The sequence below is a fragment of the Netta rufina genome, assembly GCF_964035555.1.
Source record: "Netta rufina genome assembly, chromosome: 5".
NCBI lineage: Eukaryota > Metazoa > Chordata > Aves > Anseriformes > Anatidae > Netta > Netta rufina.
Window position 1 is genome coordinate 11,623,213 of NC_140128.1, and position 23,025 is coordinate 11,646,237.

The following is a 23,025-nucleotide window of genomic DNA, read 5'->3' on the forward strand; positions in this document are numbered from 1 at the left end:
TCCTGCTGAAGTCAAGAAGTAAACAGCTACAGGAGTGGTCAGAGTGATAACAAAAACTGTTGAAAACCTAGTCCCTTAAGAGGCACACTGGCAAAGAAACACAGAGCATATAGCTGCCTGACTGCTGCTTTCAGAGCATCTTTGAGCTCAGCAGCACTGATAGAAGGCTCTTTGTCACTTTCTTTGCCTGCTAGGTTACCGTTAGCTTTTCCTTCTGTAGTTAGCTCCTCCAGCCACTTCAAGACTGAAGTCAGCACATCCCTGCACACCCTCCCCACGATACCATGCCTTTAGCCATGTTCTAGCACAAGACCTCCCCAGCAAACATGCAGCACAGGGCTTGCCACCATGTCAGCCTTTTCCCTGGCCTTACTGTGAATACAATCAATCCCCAATCTGCCCGGATGAGGCAAGGTTTCAGGAGAAAACTCAGTACATTCCCCCCCAAAACTCTAGCCCACCATTCTAGGTCAAACTACTCCATCACGAGCCAGCCAAATTCGATTTTTCTTTTGTCTCCTGAGCTCACACACGCCCCTCAACCAACCTACCCGTAGAACTGCAACCAGACCTTTACGGAGGTTAATAGCAAACGTTTATTTTTCCTTTATTAAAGAGCAGGGTGCACCCATCCTGCTGTTAATGGAGTGACTTCATATTAATTTTCAAATTGTTCTCTATGCTTTAGATGTAAGTCAGCTAAATACAATACATTTCTCTAATTCCTTTTATCTCAAAGTGCTTTACATAGTGACACTGGGAGGAGGCTGTCCTACAAGCCATCTCCTACATAGAGATCGTCTCATTCCCAGTGCTGTAACGTAGGCACATCTGGTGTGCAACGTAGCAGCTCATGGCACATGATGACATGCAGAGATCAAAAGCTCAGAGGGAGCAGATACAAGAAGAAATTACCAGGGATAGAACTGACCTGAAAACTGCAGCGGATGAAAGGTATTTTTATCTTCTCCTCTGAAAAAGCTGATGCCCAATTGCCAGAAGTCTGCAGACACCAACAAAATAAATGCAGGGTATCACTGCCTCAAGACCCAAAGATATATTCTCTAGGCTTTCACTCCACATTTGAAACACATTTCTTCAGCCAAGAGCAGCTGATGCAGGCACTCATCTAATTAGGGTGATCAGCACGAGTCAGAGGCAGCTCAGCTGTGTTAAGTGAAAACAGAACCGGGGTGGTAGCAACCAGCACCTGCAGGTCAGCCTTTTCTGAGCTGAAGGAGGTGGATTCAAAGCTATTTGAGTAATTTTAGAATGTGTTCTTCCAGCTCTTGCGATGATGAGGACTCAGGTTTCACATAGCTACCAACCCCTAGCAAATAATACCATGTGTGCAGTATAGCTATAAGTAAAGAAGCCCCCTGAGGAGCAACTCAGTGGCATATAGAAAGTGTCTGCTAAGTGACAGGAAAGCCTGTGCTCACACTAGGGGTCTTCCACGGGAAGGTTTTCTCGGATCTGTTGTGAAGTTGCCCCTGTCTTAGGTTCCAAACCAAAGCCTGTATTCCCCAGTCTATTCCTCCCTCCCCTGGACAAAACCACAGCAGCTCAGATTTCTTACAGCAAAGATACAAAATCCCTACTGCAGCATCTCCCAGGAGAGGATGAAACTTAATGGAGTTGAGGACAACAACCTGGTTCTGGAAACCAACACGCTAACACAGGAGTTATGATGACAGCAGAGAGGGTGACACACCAGAGTGCAGAAATGCCAAGTGAGATGAAAAGTGACATCCTTCCCAGTGGATTTTGAAACATACAGTCACATCCCTCATGTGTACATGCAGAAACATCTCAAATTTCCTCACTGGGGATGGCAGTCTGAGAGATGCTGGGTTTCCCAAAGGGGCATGCATCTCTAGGTCTGCTGTTATATTCTGGAGGAAATTTTGGCCTCAAGACTATGCCCAGCCTGGGCAGGCTCTTTCTGGAGACAAAGAACCTGGCCTGGAACTGTGATTTCTATCCAAAGTGTGAACAACAGTGCCCAGAGTAGTAACAAACCAAAGGCATTTGCCTGTGGGTGACATCTGTATGTAGGAGCACCATGGGGGAATTCTGCACCAAGGATTGTCACGTGGCAACATCTTCCAAGGTCTCCATCTGCCTGCTACAACCACAGAAAATTGTCAAGGCCTTTGAACAAGGCCTGGAGCCAAGCTGCAGCCAGCTGCAAGTTACACAATTTTCCTACTTGCTTTCTTCTCCCAAAGGTCCCAGGTGCTCAGCTCTGGTTATTCCCCCAGCCTGGATTACAAGCTCCCAGTGCCAAATCCCCAACTAAAAACAGAAACAAACCCCTCTTGTGACTCGTCTGGCAGAAAGCTTCTCTTGCAGGCTTCTTTAAAAGGAGCATGGATGAACTTGGAAATAGGTAGTTCATGGTTCTCCGTAAGATTATTTTGTGCTGCTGGCATCTACGGGGTTGTTAAAGGAGTAAGTTGTTGGCAGAACCTGTGTGTATGGCTACGCAACAGCACCCTCTGCCCCAAGGAATGAGTGGAGTAGACAAACGGACAGACAGCCAGCATCTGTCCTGAAAGGCTTGCTTACAAAGAAGGGAGCCCATGACTCCTGCCTCGCACATGGCTGGCCTCAGACTATGCCAAAGCAGATTGCATATAAAAACAGAAGTTTAAAAACAATGGGTATACGCTGCGTGTCTCCACAGAGGACAGTCTGTAGACAGCCACCCAGGACCAGCAGCCAGGACCAGCCCAGCTCTCAAGGGGTAGCTTCGCAGCTGCATTCCAGTCACAGCTGGAGAAGTGGGACAGCCGGAGGTGGAACTTGTGCTTTTTGCTCCATGATCAGCATCAGGCATAGGGAGGTAGGGGAGGGAGCAAGGCCACTGCTGGAGAGGCACCTCATCCATCTGTTCGGCAGGCTACATTTGACAAGTCATTCACTCAGGAGCAGTTTCCTTCTGTGCTCCAGGCATCTGCTTAGATCTCATTGGGATAAAACCCAAGTTTGGCCAGAGACATCTCTCTCCGGAGTCGCATAACCTCCCAGAACATCAGCTCCACTACAAGGCAAAAAGAGGGTAGGGAAAAAGAAAATAAAGAAATATCAGTAAGAAAGGCATAACTAGACACCACCTCGTGTCATACTGTGCAGCCCAACCAGGCTCATCCCACAGCCAAGGGAGGCAGACGTGCTGGAGGGTCCCAGCAGGAGACTGGCCCATCAGGTCACCCCTTAACCAGCTCCACCCCAGGGCAATGCTCCCAAGAAGCCGAAGGGCAAGGAATGGGTGCACTTATCCCTTCTACTCGTGCCTCTCTTTTGCCATTGAACTGTTTCTCAAAGATTCAGGGAGATCCCAAGCTGGCCCCATTCCTGTCACACTGAACAGGGCCTGAATTGCTCCCAGTGGCCCACAGAAAGCCCCCACCACACCCAGCTACTTTCCCCTCTTACCGTCCTGCCTCACCAAGCCCTGCTGGATATAGCGAATGTAGGTGAAGAAGTTGCACGCTGCCGTGATCTGAGGAAGAGAAAAAGGAAAAGGAGTCAGACACAGAACTGCTTTGCCTCAAGGGGCCTGCCACAGCACCCAGCAGGTATGCTCTTAGTGTTCAGCACCTAAGAAATAGTACCACGTATCACCAGACAGAAAGACACAGGAAGAAAGCTGATAAAAATATCCAAGTTCTGGGCATCTGCAATACCATGCCAGGATACTGCACTGCCCGCAACACACAGTGTGGGAATTTCTACTGCAGGCTTGAGACCTAACTGGTCACTAACTAATGTAGCAGCAAAGTCCACAAGCTCCCTTCTAAAGCACTGCTCTCTGACTCAGTGAAAATCTCTGGAGTTAAAAGTTTGTGCAGGAAGTCTGCATGCAGGGAGGTAGGGGAGTTTCTGGCACATTATGGTGTGAAGAAAATTAAATCAAGCTAAGTCCATGTGTTGCAGGATCGGCTCTTCTGATACACAACACAGGAAGGCAAAAACTTTTAAATGCTCTGTTGAATTACAGCCCTCGTGGCAGCATTAATAAATCATTCACCTTCTCCCTTCCCTCTAAAGGAAAGGACAGTGTGTTCTCATAACAATTTGAGTCAATAATCCGTACCAGAACAGTAACAAAAGACAGCATTTAAAAAGCAGAAAATCATGGTGTTTTATAAAGGAGAATGACAAATAAATAAAAACCAAATTCCTGTAATGAATCAAACCATGGAAGTGAACACACTGAAGACAGGTTGCCTGAACGAGCATAACCCAGAGCACCAGGGCCTGAGACAGGTCTGGAAACCTCTGCATTAGCCACTCTGATCAAGAGCCACCACAACTCTGAGAACAAACTCAAGCCCCACAGATCTCTGTCAGTTTGAGGGCTGACACAAGAGCACCTCCACCTCAAGGCTTGGAACAATTTTGGAGGGCTGAGGCACCCTGGGCAGGTGGAAGACTCACCCTGGCCCTGCAGGATGGGGAAATGTAGTAATAATTTCCAGAATCCCCCAGCGTGATGCGGTGCTTGCAGGTCCTGGGGAGGCCGCTTAGGGCACACTTCCTGCAGGGAGAGAAAACAACACTTCAGCCCAGAGCAACCCAGAGGCATAGCAGAACACAGCAAGGCAACAACCTCAAGGCTACCCCCAGGAGATGGAAGGGGGAGCTCAGAAGCCAGACCCATGTCGGTGAGCATTAAGAAGGAAAAAACACGGCTGATAATGAGCCTTTTGCACCTAGGAAGATCCTATAAATGGTGAGGTTAGGAGGCTAAATATCTGGTACCATAAATTATTCCATGCCCAAGAAAACCAAGGCATCACCTTTCCGTGGCAGACAGCCTATGACAGAATCACAGAAAGTATGAAAGAGGTAAAGCTGAAGCATAGTATAACAAGTGTCATCTGGACTCCTCTCTTCAATATCCTCTAACATGACATGCAGGATGTCCCTTGAGGTGTCCCTGCTTGGACTTTTTCCACGCACCAAACCAGCAGCAAACCTCTGAGTCTGCCACGCTGCAGGAAAACACATTTAAGGGCAGCTGATAACCCTGAAAGCATTACACGGGAACTCTGAAAGGAAGATTGTAAAAATAAAGCCTCCTCTGAGGAAAAACAGGAAGCTATCAGGTATTCTGTATGGCCCAAAGCTTGCACATCACACTCTGTCACCACCAAGTGGCACGAACCCTGTTGTCACCGGCGACTTGTACTTAAAACTCAAAACAAGCCACACTGTAACCTTTATGCTAGACTCCTCTTCATTAATTTACACCTGATTTGAAGCCACATGGGGTGACTTTGTGCTGACTTCAGGGGGCTCTGATAAGGCTTGAAGTCCCTAAGAACAAGCCCATCCCTTCCTGTGCTGACAGGGAAAAAAGTTTGGCTTCCCAATTGTAAAGAGATTTCAGCCAAAGTGAAGAAAAGTATAATCCTTTCAAGACAATACAGCTCCCAGAAAGATCGCAAAAAGATGTGGCCAGCAAGGGTGCAGCAGGCCTCTATTTTCTTGCCATTTCCTTCCATTATTCTCAAGATGAATGGTTCCCAGTACCAGCCAGTGGTCCCTCCTTTACCATCACTTAGAGCAGTGAAGCAGAATTTTCTGCTGCAGAGTCATTACCACGTTTCCCCAGAAGAAGAAACATGAGGTGGGAAGAGGGACGTCATTCCCCAGCTGCACAGATTACTCTGAGAGCCACAAAAGTTGACAACACACACAGGAGCAGATGTGCCAGAGAGCTTCTGAGCATGTCTTGGTGCTTGCTTCCCACTGCTAACAAGAAAATATTAGCTGCAAATATTAGCTAAGAGAGGAAGCATGGGTTGTGAGTGTTCAGATGCAATAAGAAGCAATCCTTGCCCAAATATTAACACAACTTAAAGGGTTTAAATTCTCACAACGTGCAGGATGACCAATACCTTTGTAAACAAGATACCTGTATGAAATCCTCAATTTGAGCACTTCAGCACACTGGAAAAAAGAGAATCCTACTGGTCGCTGCTTGGTGGGTACCACTTGGTGTACCACCAGCTCTCACAACCCTAGCTAGCAGTAACCTAAACCACAGCGTTTGTACCTACACCCTTAAGCACTCTGTATGCCTCAGAGCACTTTTCTGGGCATGCCATCCGGAAAGCCAGTTATCCTCAGCACCTCCTGGCCAGCATTTTGCTTTGATGCCATATGGGCAACGTGACCAACATAGTCCCTGCCTGTTTAGACTCCTGAAAGCCTTGCACTGAAGTCTGTACAACAGGGTGGCAAGGACCCAAACTTTCTCCTTTTTGCTGTACAGCACGACCAAAGGTGCCATAAAAATCTGTACTTTGCATCTGGGGGACAAAGAGGGGCAAATCAAATCCCTTTTGGGGCATTTATTACCAACAGCAAGACTCCTTACCACCTTGTCTGGGTGGAAATTAAACATAGTTAAAAGGTTAGCTTAGTTCAGCTCTAGCCTCAAAGCTGCTAAATTAGTAACTTGTTAATGGATTAGAGATCCTTGATCACTGCCTAATACTTCACTTACATTACAATTTGTGACTGGAACCTGCTGCAAAGAGAAAAAATATCAAAAGGAAGCCGACAAGGATAAACACAGGATGGGTTGTTATTGGCACGTATCTGACACGTGCTCTTGGAATAATTCATCTAGAGATGAGAGAAAATGCAGAAGAGAGTGGTAGGAAACCTGTACATGAGCAACATTTATTGTTACAGGAACATCTTTGCCTAGAAAGTGCTCTGCTTGAAGGTAAGGGGGGGGAAGAACAGAGAGCCCTGACTGAAATTGAATTCGCTAACTGGATAAAGACCCCTATCTCAGGTTGGAAGATCATGTCACTTCTGCTAGAATTCCTGAGGCAATCTAAGTTGTCTGTCACATCAGACACGGTCACACAGCTCTGGAGCAGCCATGCCCCAATTCCAATGGCATGGTGAAAGCATCAGGTGGGAAAGATGACATGGGAAGAAGCGATCTTCTTGCAAGAAGGGATCTGATCTATGCTCAAATCCACCTGAAGCACCAGCAATGTCAATAGTGCAAGGTGAGCTCAAAGGTCTCGCAGTACAAGAACATGAGATAACGCAGCTCTGATTTAACCCTTTCACCCTAGGTTATGCACAAACATTTAGAGAACATAAAAAGTTTCTTTTTTAAGGGGGGAAAAAAACTTTTTCCAAGCTGAGGGCACTAATACATCACTAAGTTATCCCCCAAGCATTCAATTAGAGTAGATCAGCTCAGTTGATCTAATTCTTCTCGCATAAATAAGTTGAACTTCATCACCACTGATCATAGGCTAGTGGCACACTCAGCTGAGCCCTCGTAACTGACTGAGCCAGGCCTGCCCAACTCTGCTAGGCAGCCAGAAAGCAGCATTGGCAAAGAGAAGGCAAGGGAGCATAAGAAAGGTTCCTTACTTTGGCCCACCGCAGTCTTCTGCTGACCCTTTCATCACAGACAGCGCCTGGGAAGCAACCGGCTCAATGGTGAGTGTATTCTGCTCCACGGCCGCTCGTACCAGCTCGGACAGCTGCAGCAAAGAGAAATGATTGAAGATACTGATGGACAAAGCTCACCTCCCTAAATGTGCACTTATAGGTCTGTCAGACCGCGCAGTTTTTTGTCCTCAGTTTCCAGCACTCACCTCCTGCTTACTGAAGTCCAGACAAGGTCCCACATCTTCGCGGTAAATTCTGTCCAAGAAGGAGCAGGATTTATCCAAAGTTGGAGATTCCTTCCAGGACTGGAACTCGGCAAATAAAACAGAGTCGACCTGCAGCAAACATCCCAGAGGAGAAGGAAAATGGAAGGTGGATGGAGGGAAAGATGCCGTATCAAAAGATATGTTACTGAGCAAGTAGTGTAGCTACAGAACATCTACACCAGCATCTAGAAAGGGTACCACAGAAGTGTCTCAGGGAAGCTGGCGTACTCGGATGATCTTTTGTCTCTCACCCATCTGCAGTTCTATGGCAGACCCATACATAGGGCTTCTTCTGCCAGAAACCTGCAGACCCCTCTCTCTTCCACCTTCCTCCAGTACAGGACAGCATCTCTGCTGAAGGAAAGCCACACAGCTGCTGAACTGACCAAGTGCCCACTGAAGAAATGATGAGAGCAGCTGGATGGCAAAGCACAGCGGCAACGACACACAGGACAAAGAGCACTTCTGTAAGGAAAGGACCGCTATAGAAAAAGAGGAATTGGGAAAAAAAAAAAAAAAAAAAAAAAAACTATTAATAGCCATCAACAGGACTACATTCAGTGAGCCCAAGCAACAGGGTATGCCAGCCCTTTAAAGGCCGCTCCAAGCCCAGAGCTCTGCTGTTCGGGGAGTTGCAGAAGTAAAGGGAATGCTGGGCGATCACACAGGCTTGCAGGGACAAGCTGAATATCAAACTCAGCTTTCCCAATTCCAACGCCTGCTCATTGCCTTTTACAGATGGGCTTGCAAGAATTACCACTCCTCAGCAACAAGGGACCCAAGTTTTCTCCGACCCCTTGACCAGCAGGAAGGTTGCTCCCTCCAACACTGCCTGGCTGAAAATTCTTCAGTCCTTGAGACTCTCTGGGACCTGACACTTAAACCTCAGATGACAGCCACCACCAAACTGACAGGGCACATCCTTAAAAGGCCAGCAAATCCTGTTAAAGGTGCTGAAAGGAAAAACAAAACTAAGAAACTACACTGAGCAGGACAAAGAACACGAATGAACAAAACTGGAAAAGGTCTGAGTTCTATCGCACTTGCTCTATGCTATGGAGGCTGCTTACCTCGCCCCAGGAGAGAGCTCCAGAGCCACAAGATGGAAAACCAAATTCAGAAAAAAACAAAGCAAAAACGGAGGTTAACATAAAATGAAACCAGAACTGAAAGGCTCGAAGTGTGAGAGGCAGATGGGTCCCACCCCTCCCCGATCCTGCCCAGGAAGGTTACCTGCCGCAAGGACGAGCAAGCCTCTGCCCCCAGTGCCTGCCAGCCTGGCTCACAGGTGATGCGGACAGCTGTCCCGGGGGGCACACGGAGGAGCAGAGAGAGGGCAGCAGGTACCCCAGACTTTGAGGCAAGAAGAGGAGACAGACAGGAAAGGAAAAGGTTTGAGAGAGACAGGCAAGAACGGGAAGTAAAAATACACAAGACAAAACAACAGATACAAACAAAGGCTCAAGGCCTCTCTTCCAGGGAATAAAGCATGCTGCTCAAGACATCACACGGTCACAAAACACAGCTTTTGACTTCAGCTTGAGGTACAAAAAGAGAAAAAATGATCTAAGTTTTGGGCACAACTCAGGATGGGAAGTGTTTTCCATAAAGCACCACGTGTTTACTCTCTGAATGCCAGGTTCTATCCTTTCATCTCTCTCATCACCTCTCATACAGGTCTTTAAAGAACTCGAGTGTCAGAAATGAGTAAATTAGCAAAAAAATCACCCCACCCCGATACATAAACTTACTAGTCACTTCAGAAGCTGTAGCCCCAGGACTTTAAACTCCAGGATATTTGTACAATGTGGAAGTTGTTTACACAAATAAATGGAATTCAAAGCAGTGACAAGTCCACCTCTTTAACAAGCAAGTCACTTATAAGAGCTAGCATTTCTCTACACATTATCAATGTAAACTTTGCTGAGACTGAGCTAAGAACAGTAAAAATGAACTAACCAGTCAGCAATAAAATTATCTCTGCTTACAGTAGGCAGAGAGTAACTTCTACCGTGTAATCAGTGGTTCACCTAACTGGGTTTTCAGTCTGGAACTCCTCTGTCCTGACTGGAGGAATGGTTATCATTAGGAGAGGTCACAGGACCTTAAAAAAAAATAATAAAACCTTTTTCTTCCCGGCCCTCAAATTAGCTTCTAGCCAACTATGTGTTTGACTCCAACTCCCAGCATATCTCTGAATGACCGAGAGAAACCAGTACAGCAGGGCTTTACATTTACTGAACTCATTTTTTTTCCTTTATTTTTTTTCTGACATAGCCTTTGTTCCTCTCTGCCTGTGAAAAAGAGTTGAAGATCTTCATCTCTCATTGCTACTGCTCCCAGGGCAATTGTTATAGCCGATGCTGCCTGAAGCATTTCATTCAAACTAGCAGCAAGAGCACCACACAGAAGCTGATAAGGTATAGCCATTGAATTTACTGCCAGAAAGTGAGGTTACCAGTGCTGCCAGCACAGCCCTGTTTGGTGAAAGTCTTAGTTTCATTAGCAGCCCTTATTTTTTACTGATCAAGTGCCCCAACTTGCCTCCTTTCTGCTCTTCAGGGTAGCTGTGCATACATTTGGGTAGTGGAAAGGTCCCAGCTAGAAAAGTCCTGCTAGCAGAAAAGCATTACACTTGTGGTCACAGCAGGTGGAGGACTATTAAACGATCATTGGAGGGAATTAAACACAGTTTGGTTCAAAGATATTCACAAATGCTTTGTAGGCTTCTCTGCCCAGTCCTTCCAGAGAGAAAGGTAAACATTACATATATGCTCTGCTAAGAGGAGGAAGTAGAGTGACATACTCAAGAGCACAGAACAAGAGACCAAAAGTTGATAAAGGAGTCCTGGAGTCCAAATCCAGCTGTGATCATTAAAAGCCAAACTAGTTAAGAGAAAAGGACCAAAAGCAAATCATGCCAGAACAGACGGGGGACTCAGATGCCAAGATGCAGCAGAATAACTGGCTTCTGCTCAGCAACTGCTGGCAGCAGTGGCTCCATGGCTGATGCAGTGCATGGCCCTCACCCACCTCTTTGCACTCGCGACTGACTGGCTCTGGAGCCGCGTTGTGGCTGGCAGCTGTGATCATTGCACTGCTGGTGCTCTTGTTTCGTGCGTGGCCTTTCCTGAAGACAGCTTTAGAAGGGCTCTGGAGCTGAGGGTGTAGCTCCCAGTTTGGAGATGAAGGTGTGGATGTGATCACAAGCGTCTTCAGAGCTGTCACCTCTGCCTGCAGCATGTCGATCTGCGAGAGACAAGGCGAGAGTCACCAGCACCAATCCAGCACAGAGAGCAAGTCACAGACAGCACAGTTCTCACCTTTCCCCGTGCTTCCTTCAGCTGTTTCTCTGCTGCTGCCTGTTTCGTGTTCGCTTCTCTCACCATCTTGTGTGCTTCCTGGACCAGAAAGAGTTTTAGTCTGTCTGCTGCAGTTCCATCTCATAAAGCCACCAGGGCAGGCCAAAGCTCTGCCACATCACAGGCAAGCAAGGGGACAGACATCACTGCCACATCTGAGGGTTTTACTCTACCAGATGTGAAGAGTTCTCCCCCAGAATTTCCCAGAAAAAGGGTCTCAGGTCCTGGAGTGCATCCCCCTTCTAGGAGTATAATTGACTAAATTGGCTAAGAGTTTAGCTGGCTGAGTCCAAGGTCGCAATCTTCACTGATAAAAGGTGCTGTGAAGAAAGCTAGAAGCAAGGGCATGCCCCTCCTTGCCCTTGGGATTTGTTCTAAGGCTGATTCTTTAACACTGGCACCCACCTGTGCTACATTTCAGCCATCTAGCAGTTATGTCTGCACCCCATCCAGTGCTCCTGCAATCCTGACTCTAAGCCTGAGGGTTGTTTCCTGGCTTGACCTCAGTGGTGTGTCATCACTGCATGCTTGCTGGCTGACCACTGGACTGTTTCTCGCCCTGATCACCATCTCTGGCAAAGATCCCGACCCAGACTCCACATCCTTGCTCCTCCACTGGTTGAGGTCACTGCTCTCCTGCCCTCGCCTGACTTGTTATTGCACTCTGCTCCCACTTCCTTCGTGGCCTCGCTGCTCTGGGCATGGCTGCAACGCAGCAGCGGTAGCTCAGGTGGGGACTAAACAAGATTAGCCTGAAAGCATCTCCCACAGGAAGGGTGAGGTGGGTGCTGTCGGTCTCAGCTGAGGCCACCCCACAGCACGGCCTGGAAGCACTTTGTCCAAGGCCACCGAAGGAAGAAATCCCTCGGGTGTGCTGTCTCTAAGCTCACTGTGAGCCCGGGCAGCCAGCTGTCCACAAGGGGGATGCTCTCTGGGCGCTCCCACTCAGCACCAGCCTGTGCTTCAACGCTGCAGCTGGGCTCTGGCTTCCCTCACTGTGCAGTCAGATCTAGAGATTAGAGCTGTTGGCAACGGGATCTTGTCAGAATTGAGCTTGACAAGAACCACATCACCAAAAACAATAAAGCAAAACACCACCACAAACATCACCGCCACCACTACTAACAGACCTGAACACTCACTGGAGCTGAGCGTACAGAGGACATCCAGCTTGCTCCTAACCCAAGCAAGGGCTGACACGAGCCAGGGACTCATCTCTGCTACACAGCAGCTGCTGCTCAGATTGCAGAGCAGGCACAGGGCAGGCAGTCACGCTCACCTCCAGTTCTGGGCATCCCCATGTCTGGTTTTGCTTGGGTTTGCAACCACAGCCCCATACCTGCTGTGCTATTTATCACCATACAGCTGTGAGGAGGGGAAAGGAACGCATGCAAACCCTCCCCAGGAGCAGGTACCACCTCCTGTGGGGCTCTGCTGGCAGCTCTGCGCAGCTTTCCGATGAGAAAGAACAACAGAGGGAAGGAGGAAGCTGTGGGAGGTGATAACGGCTGTGGAAGTCCTTTGAGGTAGACTTTCTCTGGAGTTGGAAGCGAGCTTAGTTTTAAGAAATGATGGGAAAAGGAAGAGGGTGGTACCTCAAACAGGCTAGCTGTTAACTCCTCTAGCTCCTGCTCCAGTTGTTCCCTGACTTTTGACAGTCTCTCACATTCTTTGTCCTTCAGCTTCAGCTCCTGTTGAGGAAGACAAGAGGGATGCATGAGCTCCTAGCAGACCCCAGCAGTGCTGACACCTGCCTGGCCCCACCTATCAATCGCAGCCCTTCTTCCCTACCCCTGTGTGGATCACAGGCCCAGGACTCCTGTCGCAGCACTCGGTGCCACCCAAGGCATTCCTCCACAAGTCGTGGTGGGCTTCTCAGGTTGGCATTGCTCGTTTGCCATCAGCAATGAGGCTGCACGGTAAGCACTGCCCACCTCAAGCTGCTCTCTGCATATCACAGACCCCTGTAGCAGGTTTCTGGGACTAATTTGGACATTGGCCCAGGGACTTTGGAACATCCTAGTAACTGCTGTCCTGTTCCAAAGCGCTTTATGACCACCTCAATCTCCCTCCTCTTTTGCCTACTCCAGATTCCTGCACAGTCAGATTCAGACCTTGCTCCCCCATGACCTCTGCAACACCCCCCACTACTCAAGTCTGTGCCTCCATCCTCAGCTCTTCTCACAAGCTCCGGGCTTTACCTTCTGTGCTTTGTGCAGCTCCTCCTTCAGGAACTCGGATCCCTTCTCACGGATCTCCACCGAGGAGCTGCGGAGACGGGAGACGTTGCACTGCTCAGCGGACTGGCTCTCATCCCCCGGTGCAGCATCCTGGCACCCAGTCTCTGGCTCCTCCTTGCTGCCTTTGGATGGCATCAGTGGCTTCCAGTATCCCACAGCTGGTTCCTTCTGGCTGTCTTCCTCCAAATGGGTCTGGCTGTAGGGGATCAGCACAGTCAAACTTTATGTGGGGGTTTATCAGCAAACCTACCAGGCTGAGAGGGAGCCCCAGAGGCAACACTGAGACACACCAGGCTGGGTTTCCCCAATATTTCAAGAAGGCTGAGCAGTATTGCACCGAACAGGGCACTCAGTAGCGTGCTCTGCTTGCTGGTGGAGCTGCAGCGGGCACTCAAAAGGCTGTGGGCCTCTGTGCTGCAGGAATTAGACTCTCAAAACTGGGACCTGATTCAAAACCAGGACTAGGAGGTGATTTGCAGCCCCCCTCTAACACTCCCAGCGCTCCTACCGCCAGCCTCCTTTACTCCTAGGCTGGGCTTGCTCACCCTCAGCACAAGACTTTCCAGGGAGAGAAAGTCCTAAACAAACCATTTTCTCACAACCAGACCTTCAAACGGGAGCTGCAAGAACCAGCAGGGACACAGCACAGAGCCCAGGAGCCTGGTAGGCAGGACCACACCACCCAGAAGCACGCACGGGTCTGAAGGATGACCAGAAGACAAAGCCAGCACAGCTCCCACATTCCCTAGCAATATACAGACCCTTCACAGCAAACCCAGCCTTCACCCCTCCTCTTTAAACTGTTGTTTTTCCACCAAAGCCCTCCACGGTGCTGCCTAGAGCAGCGTATCCTCACTGAGCTGGGACGAAGCCCTGCGTCTCAGTTCCAAAGGCTGGCACGTACAGATGTAACAGAGACAGGAAATCAGAAAAGTCACCCGGGACACGGCTCCCCAGCGCTCAGTAGGACTTTGTCAGCTGCTGGCACGCTAACACAGACCAAGACTGATGAATCGAGCAGGCTTTGCAGCTGCTGGGGTCTTACGGGAGGGAAAAGCAGACTTGGATGTCCACGTGGCAGGCGCTGCAATCTCGGTGCTGCCTGGAGCGTGTGCATCACTCCTCCCTGCGCAGAGCTGTCCTCGCACGGTCACCTGCCGCTTGAAGCCCGAGGGAGTGCAAACAAGCCCTGTGTACGTGGAAGCTTTCTATCATGTCCAGCCACTCGGCAGCACTCGCACACTGCTCTGCAGACTAACCAGCCGCCAGTTATCTGTAACAAGCCTTAGCTGAGCTGCGGAGCTATCCTTCGGCATGCACAGCATCAGTCCCTCCTCCTGCACGCTGCCTGGCTGCTGCCTCTTGCCCACTACCTTCTGGTGCAAAGAAGCCATCACCTTTTACCATTTAGGGTCCCCTCCTGTTCTTCCCTGTTTCCAATCTCTGTTTTTCTCTCCTGGTCTTGCTGCACCTCCTGCATTCCAACCAGACCCCCCTCTTTCCCTCTCACTCTGACCCCAGCCCCATACTGTACATCAGAGCACAGACCACAGAGAACAAGCTTGTATCCTCAGCCACGCACAGCTCAGCACAACCTTGATCTCTCTGATCTCATCTAAATAAAAAAAAGGCAGTCTAATCATTAGGTCCAGCTGCAGACAAGCCTTTTTCAGCTAGGCTATGCCACCTGGCAGCAGCATGGTGCCCTTGCCTTTTCTACTCAAATAGCCCTGGGGCAATGCAGGTACCTTCCTTCTCCCCAGAGCTGTACACAAGCACTGGCTGTCTGCAGTGAACTTTCAAAGAGGGAAAGCAACAGCAGCTAATTCAGCTTAGGTATCACAGGAATAATATGAAAAAGACACAGGGAAATCTCTGAATCCTTAGAAAACTAAAGCACAGGACCACCCATCATGCTATGCAAACTGGGCAGCATTTTTGCTACTGAACTGGGAAAGGTGGATGGACACTGCAGTCAGAACCACAGATTTTGGTGGCCTCTTAGTAGAGCAAGAACAAGCGAGAACATCAACTCTGCTGGAAGATAGGAAAGGATACAGAAGGAAATGGGGTCCTGTTGACTTCACCTGTTTTTTTTTACTTAACTTTCGTTGGGAAAATCTAGGAGGGGAGGCTCATTCTGGTAATAACACTAAATTTGGAAATTTGGAAGTGTAGAAAATAACGTTGGGAAAGGGCATGAAAATAAAAATCATTTTGGTCAGAGAGAAAAGGACAGACAGCGCAGCCATGCAAAGATAATTCACCTCAAGCTATTCATCACACTGGAACTGCTAGATAAAAAACAATGCACACGAACGCATACACCTGAGTGAGTGACCCATGACCAACAGGAATTCCCATTCTACTCCTTTAGGTGCAAGAGAGCAGACAAGTGTCCATTACACAGTGTTCAGGCTGTGCAGCACTTCTTTTATGCAGTTTGGCTGCTCTGTCGACATGTTTCGTTCATCAGAGGACAGGCTAAACTGCACAGAAGAAATAAAATGGTTTAGAAAGGTCAAGATTAGCTAACATGCACTGCATACCTAAACAGCAACATTGCTAATGGAATAAGTAGGTCTCCAAAGGCTTCACTCAGGAAGGGGAGGTACCCAGCAAAGGAATGACCCAATGGAAAGGAATGAAACCCATTACAGGAAGGTGGGGAGTTGATGAAAACAACTCATCCTAGCCACACAAAAATCAGGGGAGGTTTTCTGCAGTGGATTTGCCGTGAAGCAGGGAGAGCATTCCCAACAGAACGGTTTGTTCAACAGTTAAACCATTTCTCAGATGGCAGAGTGAAAGCCCTCTCTGCCATGGACTTCTGAGATTAGGCAGGGACCACATCTCCCCAGGCACTCCTGCCTTGGACAGGAAACTCACCAGAAGGACCCCAGCTCCTGTGATCAGAAGAGAATAAAAAACAAAGCAGGGAGGAAAAACTAAATTCAAACCCAATCAGCTGGAAAAAGAAATGAGGGCATTTCAACAGTCCGCTTAACTACTAAGAGTTAACCTATCCCATATATAACAAGGAAAAAAAAATGTTTCTTTATGACTTAAGTTCTCAGTTGAAAGTTATCTGTCTTGGAAGGCATGTATGCTTCTGTATATACAAGCAGGATGGAAGAAAAGTGGAAGACAGGCAGGAATGGAACAAGCCCCATCTACACCATCTCCATAATGCCAAGGGACCTAAAAACCTACCCCAAAAAATCATCTCTTCTATAATGGAATAGCTCATTCTCCACGTTGTGCAAACAGAATTGCCAAGAAAGCCTTGGTTATGCTGACTTCTGCCCAGCCAAGCATTTATCTCCATTCTCCAGCTGGGCTTTGAAATACACACCCTGAGCAACCAAAGGACCACATACGTTTGTGCCCTCCTGCTATTGCTGGCCTGACTGGTGGCCGTATTCCTCAGAAAAACGTATCATATGCTAATGGTCCCCCACATACACAAGAAATGCAAAAATCAGGCAGAAAAAATTCCCAACAAACAAGCAAATAACAATAAAAAAAGAACTAACAAAATATACATTAAAAAAAAAAAAAGCCACACGCACCACAACCTTCTAAAGTTGGATTCTGTAGAAAAAGCAAAAAAATGTGCAGGATCCGCAGTTTTTCCAGCAGGCCCCACGTTTCCTGCAGTGCTGATCTGACAGGGTTATTTCCTGTACGAGCAGCCTGCGGGTCCCTCCAGGTTAAACTCCAGCCCGCAGCCCGCCGAGGAGGGCTCGAGCGTGCTGTGCCAGTGGGAATAAGCCCTGTAGCTGCTGCGGGGTGCTGCCACCAGCCGAAATCAGCCCACGGAGAAGCACTCGCCTGTCCCACCGGGCACTCAGCAGCTCGCTCCCTGAAGCTTTCGCCCTGGTGAAACTTACGGGAGTGGTGTATGGAAATGTAACGCACAGTTCCTAGCTCTTAGGTTGGCCTCGGCGGACGGCAATCAGGCACTGCGTTCTGGTATCAGGGCTGGTGGATATTCTTGTGTCTGAGCTGGTGAATGCTCTCGGGTCCGAACTGGGGAATATTCTTGTGTCTGGGGAGCGCTCACTATCAGCCTCCTGCCTCCTTACGTGGATCTCATCTTGCTATCTGTGTCCCACCGCCCGCGCTAAGGCTTGGCTGCACTCTTTGGACTCTCCCGAGGCTTGCAGCTGCGGGGACACGAGGCGTGAAGGGCTCCGAGCCCAATGGGAGAACCAAACCGGGGAGACCCCAACCCCAACCCCAACCCCACCGGCGAGCAGGCACAGCTCGGCAGCCCCACCGCGACCCCAACCCCGACCCCAGCCCCAAACCCCAGACCCCAGGGGCTCCCCCACCGCCCTCCCAGCCCCAGTCCGCCCACCCAGAGCCTCGGAAGCCCCCCGTGGCCGCGGTTCCCCGGCACCTACCCCCGCCTCATGCCGCGTCCCCCCGGCGGAGCCGCGCCGCTCCTCACGGCGGTGGCGGCGACGCAGGAGGAGGAGGAAGAGGAGGAGGAGGAGGAGCGGCCGCTGCCCCCATGGCCCCGAGCCCACCCGGGCCCGCCTCAAGGGCCTCGCTCCCGCCTGCGGGGAGGGGACGGGCCGGCAGGGGAGGGAGAGGAGGGGAGGAGAAGGGGAAGGGAGGACCGAGGGGCCCCCCGCACGATCCCGGCAGCGGCGGGAGGAGCGAGTGCGTGAGGCCGCCCCGCGGCGCTGACGGGACGGGCTCGGCCCGCCCTGAGGGGCCAGCTCCCTCCTCAGAGCTCCGGCTTCCAGGGCTGCAAAGCGTGCCGGGCTCTTCATAATAAAAACATGGAATCATGGAAGAGAACTGTAGAGTCGTTAAGCCCTCCAAGATCATCCAACCATCCCCCTACCACCGATATCACCCACCAAACCCCGTCCCCAAGCACCACGTCCAACCTCTCCTTGAACACCCCCAGGGACGGTGACTCCACCGCCTCCCTGGGCAACCCGTCCCAACACCTGACTGCTCTTTCTGAACAGAAACATCTCCTCCTTTCCAACCTGAGCCTCCCCTGGCACACCTTGAGGCCATTCCCTCTGGTCCTATCACCAGTTACCTGCAAGAAGATGCCAACCCCCAGCTCCCCACACCTTCCTTTCAGGTAGTTGCAGAGAGACAGATACAATCCCAGACCTTGTGATTACATGGAGGAGTCTGGAAGTCATGTGGAAGGCCTAGAGGACAGATAAAAGATAAACACTACTTTCAGAACTTCTGTCAGTGTCTTGATTTAGAGTTCCTGAGTCCGGATGTCAGAGGTCTGCACTGCTGGGGTTAGCTAAGGTTTGCAGAGGGACAACCTCTGCTGTGATGCTGCCACAGAGGAAGCAGCTATAAACAACTTTAGGTCACTGCAGCTTATAGACTGCTCAGCTGGAGGGGTCCTTGAGGGCTGGTGTGTGCTCAGCAAGGGATCCAAACCGGTACCGGTGACTGCTGACACCTTTACACTGCACATAAACACATCGTCAGTCCCCGGCACAGAGCATGCCCTGGGAGTCCCACTGAAACAGCCATATGGGCTCAGTAGGAAAGCCAGGGATTTAAAGAAGCAACAACATACAGGAAAGTGAAAGGATAGGGATTTTTAAATTCAGCATTCAGAGAAAGCACTGGAGCTTCTGTACCCTTACCTGAATGAGATGAGTTGGTCTCATTGTTACTGACCTTTGGCTATCATGGCTCCAGTTTTTAACTAGCTCATCCTTGTACTTGTCAGCCCCGGGAGGCTGAGGGAGCACGGCTGCCCTCCCGGTAGATGAGAGCAGCCTTGTAGCCACAGATTTACATCCTCTCTGCCAAGCAGCGGGAACACACTGTTCTCTGTCCACTGCTTCTCCTCCCCCTGCATCACCACATGTGCACAGAGGAGCCCTTGTACCCAGGATGTTACTGATCTGGAAAGCTTTTTCCTCTCTTGGGCCTGGTCTACGAGCACAGAGGGGCGAAAAGGGTCAGCCGTAGAAGTGAGCAAGTAATGCCTGGGACATTTGGAAATGACCAATCCACTACACAGCCAGCCACTGAAATCAAGAGGAGCTGTGCTTCTAGGAAGCTTACCCTCTCTCTGGGGCATTAACTACAGGCAGAAAGACAGCTGTCACTTTGAGCATTCCCCAGCAAGGTGCCCAAAGAAGCACACATCCAAGTCATTGGGGGTATGTCTGCCTGCTAGGAACAAAAAGGGCAAAGCATTCTTGCTGTTACCCCCGGCCCCAAATGGGTCCACAACAGCCTCTGGATTGACTGCACTGCAATTTTGGCAAGCGTTGCCTGCCCCTGCTCTCACAGGCCACCCTCAGAACATGTCCTCCAGATCAGTCCTTCCTCCCCATTTCCTATTGCTTCCCACCTTGCCATTGCCAAGGACTCTTGTCCAGGCAGTGATATCCCTCCCAAAACCTTTGAACACTGTGGAACACCACACCGGGGCAATTCCATGTCCCAGCATCTCCTGATTGTCCATGTCACCTACAGCCCTGCCCTTGTTATCTTCAGGGAAAATTTGGGAGAAGGGAGGAGATCTTCAGCTTTGCAAGGCAGCACCAGAACTAATCAGTCGTCACTGTTATCTCCCAAGGCCTGGCTGGGAGGGATGGAGGGTCCTCAGATTAGGAAGGCAGAATTGTTTCCAAGATCCAACAAAGGCAGGAAGAGAACTGATAATTTAGTCAGGAAGCATTAAGAGAGGATGTACTGGGGATGCAGAATCCCAGTCCTTTGCAGAAATACTTGTCACAAGGTAGAAGTGGCATGTGTCCTGCCTCACTCCCAAAGGACAGGCAGATCAGTGAAGGAAGCCTGGATAAACCCTGAGACTTCCCAATGCCCAGATGAATGGGGTGGCTCAGCAGAGCAAAACTAGCACATATCAGTACCAAGCTGCAGGTTATCCTTTGAGCTGCCATGAGGCAACAAAAACTTCTGCCTTTCCACAGCCTCTGAGCAATGTTATCTGTCCCCCAGGCAGTAATATGAAGTGTTCTTGAGCGTCTAATTCAGCAGCTAGTGAGACACACAGAGCTGGCTCCCACCTGTGGCTTAAAGAGAGGCCAGCAAGCCCCCAGACAACCTTAAAGCCTCAGCATAATTGGAAGCTCTAACCCTCATCTCACACCGTGCAAGTGCATTGCTCTCTCCCATGTTATTTCCCATATACATTTCATGGAAATTGAAAAATCACTGTTCTCTGTGCTGCTTTAAGGGTATCTGGTCAAGGGCCTCTTCCCAAGGCAATAAGGGATAAAAGAAAGGGAAGAAGTGATGAGAACCAAATCTGATCAGTCACACTAATTTCTGAGAGCATGTGAGCAGCGTTTCTTCCAGCAGGGTTATCTGATGGATGACTTCTACGCTGGGAGGCAATTACAAGAAACAAACCTCCCAGTCACACTAATTGGTGGTGGGCTAATGAGCTACAGGCACCACTTCCAGGAAGGATGAACCTTGCATCTGATAAGGTTGTGAACCAAGGGGCCCCAGGCTGGGAAGGTGCAGAAACTGCAGAGCTCTGCAAAGCCACGGGGAGTGTGCAGGGTGAAGGGGTATCAGGAAGAGCAAAGAGGAGGGATAGGTATAAAAAGGGTTTAAAAGAGTCAGTTGTGTGTGAAAAGGGACTGGTCAGTATGTTTGTCTGACTGCAGTCTGTCCTATCTTATATCTTTCATTAAATTATTTTCATAAGGATCTCCGTCTTTGCACTCTCCTACGTGCATGTGAGCTGCAAGTTTTAAGTACTAGCTAAAGCTGGGGGGCCATGCAGGTATTTGAGGGATCTGTGTAGGGGGTGATTGATAGAGAGAGGGGGCCATGCCAGTACCTGTGGGATCTGGGGAAGATCTGGGCAGACAGGGGGACTGTGACTGGTACTCAAAGGATCTGTGAATGTGTGTGTGCTCGTGAACCTAGAGAGCAATGTCTGTGTGCCTTCACTAATGAACTTATGTCTCTACCAGAGGAGGAAGGTGTCTCAGCTTTGTGTGCCTGTTTTACATGAGTCCTGTGTGTAAGTGCTGCTGAAGGCAGCCCTCAACTAAGGTAGCCTTTGTGGCTGGCTATGTCAGTGCCCTGTCTCTGTGTGTCTCTGAGATATGTGCTACCAGTTGAGCCTCCAAATGGGAAGGTGGCAGCCACGTCCCCATGCCTGGGCAGGAACCCTGGGTCCCTGGGCACTGGGCTGGGTCCCAGCAGCTCCTGGGGAGTGTCTGGAGGAGGAAGCCACTGGCTTCTTGATTTTTACCTTCCTTAACAATAAATACCATTTTGCTTCCTGCAAGCCTCCCAGCAATGTACATTCCTGTTGTGAAGGCCCTGACATGGTACCTCCCCACGGCCACAGGTCTTTGGTCACACATTTTATTCCCCATATTTTATCCTTCCCACTTCCACTGCCCATGCTCCCTCACCTGCATCCACTCATCCCCAGCCACCCACATAGCTCCCCACAGATCCAGCTCGCCTGGCTACTAAACCCCAACTCTTCCCTTCCTGGCCTCCCTTATCACATGCCTCGCATCCTCCCTGCTGGTATCCAGCCCTGTACAATCCTCATTCTCCTTTTGTTTCTCATCCAGACACAGAAATGTCTCACTAATGCTCTCTGTATCCTCTTGAGAGTCAGGTCCAGTCAGGTCCCTTGCTCCCACAGCTTCACTTTCACAAAGGAGAGGACCCCCCACCTCTGTTATTCAGAGGCAATTGCTAACACACCTGTACTGAGTAACTGTCGAACCACCAGGGCAAAGCAGAAATTCCCCCTTTTTTTGGACAGGAGATGGGTAGGTGGGTCTGTTTCCAGTGGTCCTAGTTCCTTTGTGTAGACAGCAAGCTCTCTACCTCCACACCATCCCGACCCCTCACAGCTCCTCCCAGAGAGCTCACATCTATCTCTGAATAGATCACATACAGAATAGGACTAAAAATCCTGAGTTTGGTTTAAACAGGTTAAAGGGCTGCCCTACAAAGCAAAAGCAGCTCTCGGCTAGGACAGCCTGCCAGCATGCGTGCTGTCTAGTTGTGGGAGGGGGTTGAAGCCCCACTGCTGGCTGCCTTGTCTGCTCAGGGATTCAGATCCCACCACCAAAACAAAAAAATAAAAAATAAAAACGAGAAAGGCAAGAGGAAAAGGGATTGTTTTAGAGAATAAAAAGCGGGACCACATCCCGGACCCAGCAAACCCAGACCAGATGTTAATGCCATAAAATTGAGAACAAAAACAAGGCCTAACACTCCAGAGTTCATCCGTCACATGCTCCCTTCCCTCAAACCTGTCTCAGAAGGGGACACACAGCAAGGGGACTCTGAAATCCCTGGGTATAAGACCTCCAGTTTCATAGATGGGATCTGCCTTCACCCCCAAACAAACTGTTGCCCTTTTTCCAGGGCAAGAGGGTGAAAAGAGGAGATGGAAGAAGTGCGAGGTAGTGCTCACATAATGCTGATTGGGAAGAGACATATCTAGGTATATCATGGAATGAGAGCAAAAACATCAAGTGTTACAATCGACGTACTGAGCTTTTGTCCAGGATTCCCGGGCAGTTAGCAGTATCCCAAAAGGCTGCTTGTACACTTCACAGTGTTGGGGTTGGGGTCACAAAAGTGAGGCATTGCATCCCTTTCAAAAGGCTCACAAACAGCCCAAATCTCAGAGCCTATCCTGTCTATGAAAAGCAGCACTTCCTCAGATACTCTGTTTTGTTTTTACTCCTC

At 49.6% G+C, this 23,025-nt stretch overlaps 1 protein-coding gene across 1 annotated transcript; it reads right to left on the reverse strand.

Annotated features, from left to right (window-relative positions):
- Nucleotides 1–639: 639 nt before the first annotated feature.
- RAB3IL1 (RAB3A interacting protein like 1) lies at nucleotides 640–17,828 on the reverse strand. Its single transcript, XM_084287208.1, has 10 exons — nucleotides 17,718–17,828; nucleotides 13,270–13,504; nucleotides 12,664–12,759; nucleotides 11,030–11,107; nucleotides 10,740–10,955; nucleotides 7,647–7,775; nucleotides 7,420–7,532; nucleotides 4,447–4,546; nucleotides 3,442–3,508; nucleotides 640–3,046 (listed from the first exon to the last, which is right to left on the reverse strand). The coding sequence occupies exons 1-10, from the start codon at nucleotides 17,726–17,728 to the stop codon at nucleotides 2,964–2,966; spliced, it is 1,128 nt and encodes a 375-aa protein (XP_084143334.1). The 5' UTR covers nucleotides 17,729–17,828; the 3' UTR covers nucleotides 640–2,963.
- Nucleotides 17,829–23,025: the final 5,197 nt, after the last annotated feature.

What these genes read in the sequence shown, in the direction of transcription:
- RAB3IL1 (XM_084287208.1), bottom strand. An exon ending in AGCTGCACAAAGCACAGAAG is followed by an intron (nt 12,760 to 13,269) that starts GTAAAGCCCGGA and finishes CTTCCTCAACAG; the next exon opens with GAGCTGAAGCTGAAGGACAA. An exon ending in TGGACTTCAGTAAGCAGGAG is followed by an intron (nt 7,533 to 7,646) that starts GTGAGTGCTGGA and finishes TCTTTGCTGCAG; the next exon opens with CTGTCCGAGCTGGTACGAGC.